This window comes from Etheostoma cragini, chromosome 20, assembly GCF_013103735.1.
Source record: "Etheostoma cragini isolate CJK2018 chromosome 20, CSU_Ecrag_1.0, whole genome shotgun sequence".
NCBI classification, from domain to species: Eukaryota; Metazoa; Chordata; class Actinopteri; order Perciformes; family Percidae; genus Etheostoma; species Etheostoma cragini.
In genome coordinates, this window is record NC_048426.1 from 246,211 (window position 1) to 257,577 (window position 11,367).

At 40.6% G+C, this 11,367-nt stretch overlaps 1 protein-coding gene across 2 annotated transcripts in view; it reads right to left on the reverse strand.

Annotated features, from left to right (window-relative positions):
• Nucleotides 1–821: 821 nt before the first annotated feature.
• The window catches only part of LOC117935648 (transmembrane protein 87A-like), a 17,933-nt gene continuing 7,387 nt past the window's right edge, over nucleotides 822–11,367 (reverse strand). Inside the window, exons 12-20 of one of the 2 annotated variants that reach the window (XM_034857970.1) lie at nucleotides 10,594–10,665; nucleotides 10,361–10,469; nucleotides 9,644–9,702; nucleotides 9,382–9,485; nucleotides 7,713–7,789; nucleotides 5,873–5,937; nucleotides 5,726–5,778; nucleotides 3,385–3,415; nucleotides 822–3,235 (exon numbers count right to left, since the gene is read on the reverse strand). In XM_034857970.1, the coding sequence (XP_034713861.1) occupies nucleotides 3,194–3,235; nucleotides 3,385–3,415; nucleotides 5,726–5,778; nucleotides 5,873–5,937; nucleotides 7,713–7,789; nucleotides 9,382–9,485; nucleotides 9,644–9,702; nucleotides 10,361–10,469; nucleotides 10,594–10,665 (612 nt within the window). In that variant the 3' untranslated portion in view covers nucleotides 822–3,193. Of the gene's footprint in view, nucleotides 3,236–3,384; nucleotides 3,416–5,725; nucleotides 5,779–5,872; nucleotides 5,938–7,712; nucleotides 7,790–9,381; nucleotides 9,486–9,643; nucleotides 9,703–10,360; nucleotides 10,470–10,590; nucleotides 10,666–11,367 lie in introns of both variants that reach the window. The other variant, XM_034857971.1, reaches the window with a different exon arrangement.

Below are 11,367 nucleotides of genomic sequence, written 5' to 3' on the forward strand. Positions count from 1 at the left end.
TAGACTGGATATGTGTATTTATTGATATTTCTACGATTGTCATACATGCTCCTGTTCTACAGACAGAGCTATTTAACTTATGTATTGCTGGTTCATATCACATACACACGGCTAGCACGTGCTTCAGATCTAATGTCCCTATGTTCTGGATTCAACTACAATATCTCTTTGTGACTATCTTGTAAAACAGAGTCAAACAAAAAATACTTCTTACATAATTGGTCCAATACTCCGTAATCAAAATGTTTAAGTTATATATGTGTTTAGATTGTAATCTCCCTTGTACCATTTGCTGTTGAATGTATGGAGTTTGGCTTTTTTTCATGTTCTTCATGGTCAAATACGAAGTGTTGTTTTTTTTCATTTGAGATCATCTGGTATTTGTACTTTTATTCACAATAACGTGTAGTATTACGGTCAATATAAACAGAGTTACTAAGTGGTGTTTATTTCAGTCACAAAGCTTGAACATTTTTTTTTGAGGAAATAACTAGTTAAGGATAATAAATGCTGTACATTCTGTGACAGTGATTTAAATCATTACATGTAAGCCTGTATCCTCAAAAATGTTACAGGACTAATTTCAAAATTAGATATGTGAAAGGATACCCGTGTTCCCTTCTTTTAAAATACTAGTAGGCCGAATTAGAACCCCTCTGCAAAACTACTATTCCTTTTTGAATGCATAGCATGTAGAAGCACTACAAGTGCACTTTAAATGTCTAACCAGGGTTCCTACTGGGAAAAAGACAAGATGTTTAGTTGCAACATTCACACATTAAAACATGTTTCCTAAATGCACAGAGAAACTGACATAGTAACCATGTGTCAATATAAATTTTATTTGCAGGACATATGCAAAAAGCCATACAATATCATCAGCTTCACATTACAATGCAAACTCACATCCAGAAATTGGGCTTCAGTGTCTCTCTAAAATAAAACATCCTCAACAAGACTTGGACACATAAAACAAACATAAATTAAGAAATTTAGAATATCCACACATACTGCAGTAGATTGCACAAGGACGGGGATATAAGTATGCCACATGGGGCAAGATTATGTGCAGTGTTATGGGACAAACTCAAAGGAATCTCTAATTGTGGTTAAATAAAAATGACTCATTTAGAATGTACAGTCTTTTTGTAACTACCCTGTGCTGGGCCCAGTCAGTAGACGGGCGTGAGAAAGGATTACATACATACATACAGTAAATCACATGTAGATTTGAATTTAGGGCCACACCACATCTGTGAGGCTAATCAACGGATTATGTGATTCAGTAGCTAAAGAAAAGTTTTTACTAGTGTGACAGGAAGTGGACCTAGATCACTGCAGTTATATGAGAAGCTAAAAAGAGAAATGAAAACAAATCATCCATCATTTTAGACTCATGACTACTTTTGCTTCATAAAGGGATCTGGAATTTCTTGTTTATGGGTCATCCATTTCCCCCACTCGCTGCTGTCTCTCATTCGTCAGTAAAACGTTGGAGTGATATTTTTGGTTGTGTAAAGTTGGCATCCCTGTGATCTGGTGCCACGCTCGGGTGTAGAATATGAATACTTGAGATGACACTGGGTTTATGGTAGTATATACTTGGCTTTGAAAGAGTGTCGTGACCAAGAGGGTCATCACATCCTCCCAGCAGTTCTAGTTAACCCAAGAATCCCTAATACCCAAATGTAGTACTTAGTCTCACCCTGACACCTGGGATATGCTTCAAGTATCAATGTTTGCTGATGCAGCCGTGTTTACACAGAGTAACAGGGACTTACTTATTTCTATAGTTAGGATTACTCAGTTAGCCAGACAACAAAGTGCTATTCACGTGTTACCAATAAGACATTTAGAGTATATCATTTGTTGGTGCATCTATAAGAAATGAGCTCAGAAAATCTTCGCTGATTAGGTAAAAACATAAAACAAAAAATATTAAGTGAGCTGGCTAAATGATTCATCATACCCAGTGTTGGGATTCAGTTACTTTTGGCAGTAACTATAGTCTAACACATTTTTTTTAAATAACTGAAAGGCTCGTTACTTGGTGATTACCTCGCCGTTCGCCAGGCGTGAGTGAGGGATCATGCATTTGGTCCTGTGTGTGCATATCTGTCAGTGTCAGCTGCTGACCTCGCATACTACTAGACCCAAAAGCCTAATATGTTTTAGGTTAGCGAGATTAGCTGTGGCCAGACAGACAGACACACACACTCACACAGACGCACGCACGCACACACACATGATCCTGGCGGAGATAACAGTAGTGAAATGAAAGCTATAGGCACATTACCAATGGCAGCATTTCAAAGTAGACATTAAAAAGTAAGTAAAAAAAGTAACTTAACACAGTAACACAATACCTTCTGGGGTGTAAGTAAAAAGTAATTTAGGTAATTTTGGGATGAGGTAACTTTAACGTATTACCCTTTTTCCACTGATCATACCGTACAGCTGCTTGCTCATTTAAATAGGAAATATATGTCATCATGTGACCTATTAAATATGTAATGCAAAAAAAAAAAAAAAAACTGCAGAAAAGAGCTTTAAAAAAAAAAAACATTTAGTAAATCTCTGAAGAACCTTGAATTTAAGTGTCCGATGCTGTCTTGGCTGAAGTAATAATCTTTTTAAGCACATTAACTTTTAGCGTTTTCAGCAAGTGTCCTCCATTCGTACCATCATCCCATTTCCTGGCTGAGACAACCTCACCTGAACACATTTGAAATCAGTTCTCGCTATCCTACAAATGAGGGGGGGCACTTCCAGCAATTTGAAGTGTGGTGGGGGAACTTCTCTCAAATGTTAAATATTGTATTAGTGTAAAACCAAAAGACATGACTTTGATAAATACTCCATTTCCCACAGGGGTGTTGTGTAAAACGTTGTTGCTGGACTTTGGTCAGGTTAGTGACGTTGAAGAAACATCTTTGAAACAAATACAATATTTATCAAAGTGCTCTGCTGTGTATTTGCTTCAGTTCCACCCCTCTCCCTTCTTCCGTGCTTCTTTGAGCTAATTATAGCTGCACTATACCTGTGAAACTAAATTAAAAATGCAAAGTGTTTGGAGAGAACAGTTTGCTTTGCCCACATTTTTTTGGTAATCAGACCTCTCTGAACGCATTAATTGCTGCCTCAGTGAAATTGCTTTCTGTTCATTCTCACATTATCCTCTTGCATTTCACTTCTACTCCATTTTGGATCGCTCCATCTTGGTTTTCAGGATTTCCTGCGAAAAGCAAAAACAGATGAAAGCATTTACAGTAATGTCATTGTGGAATGATAGCCCAGTAAAAAGGTCATTCAGCATTTTAAATAGACAAAATGTGATTGGAAATCATGGGACTAGCAGGAGGGGGAAGTAAAAGGACACTTTACCTCTTCCTCATCCAGCATTACAGGGAGAGCTCTGTATAGAAAGAACAACAACAGAGGAGGTTCAGTGAATGCATTCATACGCCCCCGGCCTGGGTCCAACAGCGTTTTGACAGACTCTACAGTATAGCCTGTTTGTCCTTCCAAAGTATTAGCAGTAAACTGTATCATTCTAGTGTGAGCTGTCCTTGATTGGGTACCGTGAGCTACATGAATACATTTACATAAACTGAAACAATATGGCATATTAAGCTGGACATATATAGTTATTCTATGTGGTGAATATATGTCCTACAAAGCTGTAAGGTGCAGTAGGTAAGCCTTATATAACTACATTTCTGTCATATTTGCTGAAACTGACCCTACGTTCGAGTAGAACTACACGAAGCAGGTCATTTAAAAAATTGGGCTCCTCTGGCACCACATTCAGCCTGTACTGTGATTTGCAAAAATCCCCAACTCCTTGTTCCGATGCACCAATCAGGGCCGGGGGAGGTGTCTAACTGCATGTCAATCACACGCATTTCATAGCGTCCTGCCCTCCCTCCTACCCACGCAGAAGCTGCAGATCGGTTTCCTCCAATCCCCCCCTCCCCCTTGTGGGTGGAGGGGCTTAGAGACTGTTTTGGGCTTTAGTGTAAAAGGAGGAAGGGACTAAGAAGTTGTCGTTCTAATTCTTTTTTTAAGACCTGGATCTTTACAATCCTACCTACAGCACCTTTAATGTGGGAGTGTGTGTGTTTGAAGAGAGTGAATGGGAACAGTTTTCTGTTATGAGAGACAGGAACAGTTTGTTGTATGTGATCATGCAATATCCAAAAAAAAGTTATTCGTTCAGGAGTATCCTTTTAAACCCATACTTGTAACTGTAATGTTAAACCATTCAAGGCGGTCTTGAACAAAGACTGTCCCCAAGGGTGCTTTCACACCTATTTTTTGGTAGACTCGGTGCGATTTGGGGAAGAAGTCACAACATCGTTGCATTTTTTCATATGGCCCGGTTTAAGATCACTAAACATTAGAAACCAAATGTCACACGGTCCAAACGGTCGCTGGTCTATTGGACAGAATATCAGAGTGAAACTTGCCAACACTTCTGGTCTCAAACATTTTACATGGTTTTGCATTAGTGTTTTGTAATAGTTTAGAAGATGATGAACAACGTGAGCAGCTGCCAGACAGCGAGGGAAGGAGAGGGCAGCAACGTATGGTCACAATATGTTATGTATTTCAAAAGGTATCATGCCTTAAATATACAAGTTCGTAAATTGTATGAGAAATTGCAGGCTAGTAAATGCACTGTTTTTGATCCACCTCCTGCATTTGGGTTCTCACCTTAAGGGAACCAAACTCTATAGTGCTCCAGGGTTTGGTGAAAACAGATCAAACCACCCAGGTATGAATGCAATAGGGCTTCACGATTATGGCCAAAATGATAATCATGATGATATTGATCAAAATTTTGATCATGATTATTCTCACAATGGGGGGGCGAGTTGATGGACGCTACTCTCAGAGAGACGGCTGACTCATTATGAACGGGTCCAGCACGGGTCGAATGGCGGATACACACGTCGTGTGTGTGAAATGTCTGTATCTTCACTGCGCTGCATTTTTATTAACTATAATATTCTGGCCGTGGGTCACATCTCTGGTACAGGTCTAGGTCCAGCAGCTCCGTCTCACACACTGTAACTCTACCAACTGAAGTTAGTTGCAGAGTGGCCGGGCGCAGAGAGTAAGAGGAGAGAGAGGAGAGGAGAGAGGGAGTAGAGGAGAGAGAGAGTAGAGGAGAGATCCAACACAGGCACGGCTTTACAGACGAAATGGGTCATGTAACGCAAAATTAAACCATATCCATATAAACAGCATTGCAGCGGATGCGAGGACATTAGCACCGGTGTGTCCTAGAGGAGCTAACAGCTAACAGATGCTACTAGCACCAAGCAGCACTGGTCACCGCTCTTGTTTGAATAACACAGACGGGACAAAATGTTGCGTTTAGGTAAACTGGTAAACCTTGAGACCGATGTATAACCGACTGCTATCTGTGGAGTTGTCCTCCCGTCCCTCTGTCCTCTGGGACTGTCTCCATCTAGAAACTAAGCTACGCGGTGCAGGGACAAACGATTGGCTCACGAGCAGACGGGTTTACGGAGCGATAGATGGGCTATGCAAAAATCAAACGTTCTATGAAATGACGCTTAAAAAAAATAATCGCTCGATCACGAAAATTTGATCGTGGGAAGTCAAAATCGTGATCGCGATTAAAATTCTATTAATTGTGCAGCCCTAGAATGCAACCTAAGACTCAATGTCTAAAAATGAAATTTACTTTACTTACACATCAGCAACAGTTGTAGGAATGTTCTCCTCAACCCATTTTATGTCTTCGTCCTGGAAGTTTATAACACAAAATGATTACGCTCTATGTGAAAAAGGAAAAAATGTATAAAAGAAGAGAGATGTTGACAGAAGATGGTAAACTCACCTCTTTACTCAACAGTTTCTGGGAGCCATTAGAGTCAGGCTTTGAGCCTCTCATCTTCATTCCCTCTTTTAAAAAAAAAAAAGAAAGAAGAAAAGGGGAAAAAGCCAATTCAAATCACATAGAAGTCCATTGTCCAATTATATGATTACAACATAACTAAGTAAAAAAAATCTAGTGATACTATTTCCTACGATGTGATTAGATTAGATGAACATTTCTAAATGAATGTGTTGTCCACATATCTGCTTGAACAGATTTAGATCCTGGCCTCAGTAGCACCGGGTCATACAACAAAAAACCTCAGTTAACAAGATCATCTTGATCTGAGCAGACCAGATTATCTGCAGCTACATGGGTGTGTCACTGAGAACAAGAATACAAAGAAGCTTTGCAGTTTCAACAGAGATCTACTAGAAAACATTTACTGGCACAATCCCAGAGGTCATTAAGATCAGAACAACAGCTAATGGTCAAATATGGAGCAACTAAGATGCCATCAGAAAAGATTGTGATGTGTTTCCACATTTAGTATGTTGATGTGACAAACATCCCTGCAGCCTTGGGATCCACACTCAATTATTTAAGCAATGAGTTTTAGTTCAACAAGCATCCAGAAGGTTCACCTGAAACAAAACCTGGCATTTGGCTTGTAAAGTTTCTGTCTCCCCCATGAGGAAATCTAAGTAATGACAATAACAAAACTGTCGGCACATCCACATGAGACAAGCCCGGGGGAAAGAGAGCATCCAGAAAGTGTACCTCCTATGGGGAGAATCTTAGCCTAACAAGCCATCCCCTGCTATTAGTATTCTATTAACTGCCATTCATGTTGGCGTCACTTTGACAGTGAATATCTTCACATCTGAAGCGTTTAAAGACTATTTGTCTATTGTTTATTTCTAAAGAAACACGATAATGTATAAAAGGCTCCATTACCATGTATCTCACAGTATGGCTCCGTAGCAGGCGTATTTATGTAAAAACAGGCCAACACTGGCTCACAGACCTTTTTTCCCCACTGTCAAACTGGCTAAACACACGCCCTAAATGCACCTGTGCCATGCGCTTAGATCATTACATAGGGCCCACGGTCTTTATGATGTTCAACGTTAGACTGCCAATCACCAGCATTATTAAATCTAGGTGTATGCTTCACACTGATGCTGATGACATTTACTCCTTAGGTATTAAAATGTATTATTAAATGATGAGGCATTTTTCGATATACAATATTATCGTGGCAGTTTGGTCTGTGCCTTAAAGCAGTGTTTCTAAAAAAAAAAATCAATATTGTACCCCCTTTGAACTGTTTTTTTTCTACATCAAGTACCCCCTGAACAGCACCAAACATTTTTGGTAGACAAAAAAAAAAAAAAAATACTATTTAAAAGCGGAACAATACAGCGCGGGCAGGGATAGATTCACTAAACGACTCCCTTTTTTTAAACAAAAACAGTTAAATGCTACATTTCAAAATGTTTAGAATCCATAACTTAATTCATTATCATAGCTTAATTATTTTAGGACTTATGTATGACATATTTTAAAATGAGATCTTTTTCAAAAATGTCACCTATCCTCTGCAGTACTATAAAGTACCCCAATTGGAGAAACACTGCATTAAAGTATCAAAGTCCAGTAACCAGCCCTACACACTTAGCTGCAAAAACACAGGATTTAGATATTTACAGAATGTGTCTAAATGTAAATTTAAACAATATGTCTCTGTTAGTCATCTGCTAGGATTTTAAACACTGTCTGACACGGGGGTCCTCGGTAATATGCAATTAAAATTGGGCTTGTCTCGCAAAAAAGAAAGCAGGAGAATAATAAGTCTTACCAAAAGCTTCATTCAGCATGGGCTCCTTGGCCTCTTCCTCTTCGTCATCTTCATCAATCAGAGGAGAGTGAGAGAACCTGAGAGAAAACAAAACTAAATTTGAAGTACAAGTTGTAAAATGAGTTGTGAAGCCAACAGCAAAGCCCAGCTTTACTTTAAATGAGAAATGTGCTGCCCTCGTCGTCACATAGTCAAAAACCGATGCTAGAGTGACCTCCTTGTCCAGCTGCTGCAATTAATATGCAGAGGAGGAGAAATCAGTCTGAGATGTGTCGATATCTTCCTCACGAACCCAGGGAAAACCTCTGTTTTATGTTCCTTAGTCATTGATTTATGGTTCAAACTTTTTCCCAGAAGTTAATTAAACTGGACTTTCATTAAGTTGTCCACTTGCACTATTGGGCGGCTAACGCACGAAAGATTTGGCTCTGCTTCACCTCACCTCAACAGTGCCAGTTAGAGGCAAACTCATGCTCCACGTCCCTCCAGGAACCAGTATCTGTCACCCTCCCCCTTTCTCTTCCAAATTTCACATTCAGCCCCATTGTGACTAAGACATTAAACATCTGGGCTCAGATCAGGAAACACTCCCCTAACTACACCTCTTTGTAACAATCACTTATTTGTGCCAGGAAAGATTGACTCATGCTTTGTAGCTCTGGAAAAGAAAGGCCTGAGATGCCTGGGTGGCTTGTACATGGACGGGCTGTTTGCCAGTTTCAACCGACGACGCTCAACCTTTGGTCTGGGTAATACAGACTTTTTTCGCCTCTTCCAACTTTGCACAAACCTGTAACCCTCGAGCCCACCAAGCCCCACCCTCTCAGCGGTATAGACTTTGACTAATCATTGTCTAAGGGCCATGTATCATTTCTCTATAATCTCTTATCATCAACAAATCACTTATCTGCAAATAAGACCAGAGCCGACTGGAAAACCGAACTCTAGATAAACATTTTGGATGCTCAATGGAAAAAAGGGTTGGAAGCTGTTAACTCCTCCTTTAGCTGTGCCAGGCTCTCTGTTATCCAGTTTAAAGTACTCTATAGACTGCACTATAGCTGAAGCTCGGGACAGATGCTCTCAGACGCCGTGCAATCTGACACACATGTTCCGGACATGCGCTAAACTGTCTAACTAGCGATTCTTTTTTAAATCTATCTCTGACATCCTACGTATATCCGTTAGTCCTTCGCCACAGAGCCTCCTGATGAACTTGGGACCACATCTTTCCAGAAAAATGTTTTGCGTCCTTGATTTAGCGCAAAAAAACCTCTCTTCTCTTAAGGAAATCCTCCCAGCCACCTTCCTTTAAATCCAGGCGACATGATACGTTATTCCTACTAAAACTGGAGAAAATAAATTCAGTCTCAGAGGCCGTCCCGAGACGTTTTACTCACGCTGGAAACCACTACCTCATTATGTTGATAAACCTACTGAAACGTCCCCCTTATTTAGGCTGCACCTGGCCTGGCCCACCGACCGACCGACACCCCCCCCCCCCCCCCCCCCCCCCCCCCCCCCCCCCCCCCAGATAACTTGTTATTAATTGATACTATAAATAAAATAAAATTGAAATTGAATTCCTAATTACAACTTCTGGCATCTTCAAATCTAGAGAAATAGTTTTGGGCTGCAGGATGAGCCCGGACTCCAGACTGACGCTGACCTCTGGTTGTTAGCAGAGGGCCGCAGCAGCACCATGATCACCAGCAGAATGGTGGAGAACAGGAGCCGCCAGAACGCATCATCTACCCACAAGTCCCTCCAACCCTGTGGAAAGGACAAAGAGAGAAGAGAGCGATGATGTTTTCAGGCTGAAAGGCAAGGTTACTTTTCATCCCTGTATAAACAAGACAAGGAAACTTAATGAGGGGAGAAAGGATTGGGACCCAATACAATGATCAATCAAAAACGGAAAACAAACTGACCGTCTGGCAGCCGACCAGCTTGAAGACCTTGGTGGTCCAGATGATGAATATGATGGAAGCTGTGGACACAAAGTAAACACCGGGCTCATCCTGATGTCTGGAAACAATATGCTCAAAAACAAAGCTCTGCCAGCGGAACCAAAGGTTATGCCTGCCAAAGGGTTGGCAAATACAAATGCATTTACATATTTTAATACACGAGGAGCATACAGTTACTTTTTTACATATGCAGTAGTACTTTGATGTGAAAAATCTGCATGGCTACGTTTTTATTTTATAAAATCATGGATGTATGGGTTTAAAAATAAAGAAAATGTAATCCTTTAGAGAAAGAACAACAATGGGATTTATTTGCTTGGACTGACCACATTGTGGAACTGTTACTGTAAGGTTTGTAATACGACCAAACCGATAAGACTGACTGACTTTTCCAAAGGTCTCAGTTTGAGCCCGTCCAGATCACAAAGCAACCCTGGAGTTTTCAAACCAAAACGGCGCCATCTGTGTTTCTAAATGTCTCCATTTCAGGGGCTCTGAAAGCCGGACTAGTGTGGACACCGGGTGTGAACGTAGTAAAAAATGTTTTCTTTTAAACCAGAATGTATAAGCGTAAATGTCGCCTACACTAAAACATTCTGATCATAATGAAGCAGCTGTTCCTGAACTGAGACACAGCTCTATTAAGAGGCGGTCCATCTTAGAGCAGCTGCCACTCACCGACAACAGAGAAGATGAGAGTGTTGGTGAAGTGCTGATACAAGGAGAGTTTCACAATATTTCTGCGGAGCTTCAGGAGACGCATGGTTTGAGACAGGCTGATGAAAATGTAGATGCAGGTTAAGGAGAACATACTGTATATGCATTCAAGTAACCACAATTAAAAGCTTGTGTCCGCAACTGCAAATCCCTGACTAGTAAGTAGTCGTTTGGGCTGGTTGGGTAAAGGATATCCACCACATGACGCAGGAGTCAATAAGGGAGAGGCTGAGATTAGCCACCAGGGCGACTGTCCCATAGAAACCCTGGAAGGAAAAAAAACACGAGTTAGATTTCGCAACACGCCACAGTGCTATTTTTTATGTTAGATCTGGTGAATATTTAACAATCCTCTCTTTAGAGCTGCCACACAAACACAACACATGTGCTCAGCAAACTCCACAACCTGGCTCTGTTCTTCTTACTGTCCTCTTTGTTTTGTGTTTTGGTTGTTTCCATGTACTTTGGCTGCTTTGGAATTTCACTCTGGATCATATACGTCATTCCATATTATCATCACTGGTCTGCCTCCCAGAGACTGAATCCCTGCGTAACCTTCTCTCTCTGCTCGAATCAACTTTATTTATACAGAGTGCCTTGAGAGCTCTGCCAGGCAAAATTATTATGTAAAAAAAAAACACCACTATCAGCTTTAATCAGCCCGTGGAGGCTGCAACTGCTAATGCCTCATCTGCAACAGTGGGCTGCTCATTATATTTTCCTAGATGAAATTCATCCTTAGCCAAAGAAAATGATTAAATCAAGTGAAACAAAAATGAGCTCCTCGACAGCAGCTATGTCCGGAGAAAGCTACACTCTGTGTTAAACCTTTTTGCTCTCATCTATTTTGTACATTTTGGGACCCAGTAAATCCTCTCTGGGTGGTTGGGTTGATATACAGTGGGTACGGAAAGTATTCAGACCCCTTTAAATTTTTCACTCTTTGTTTCATTGCAGCCATTTTCCAA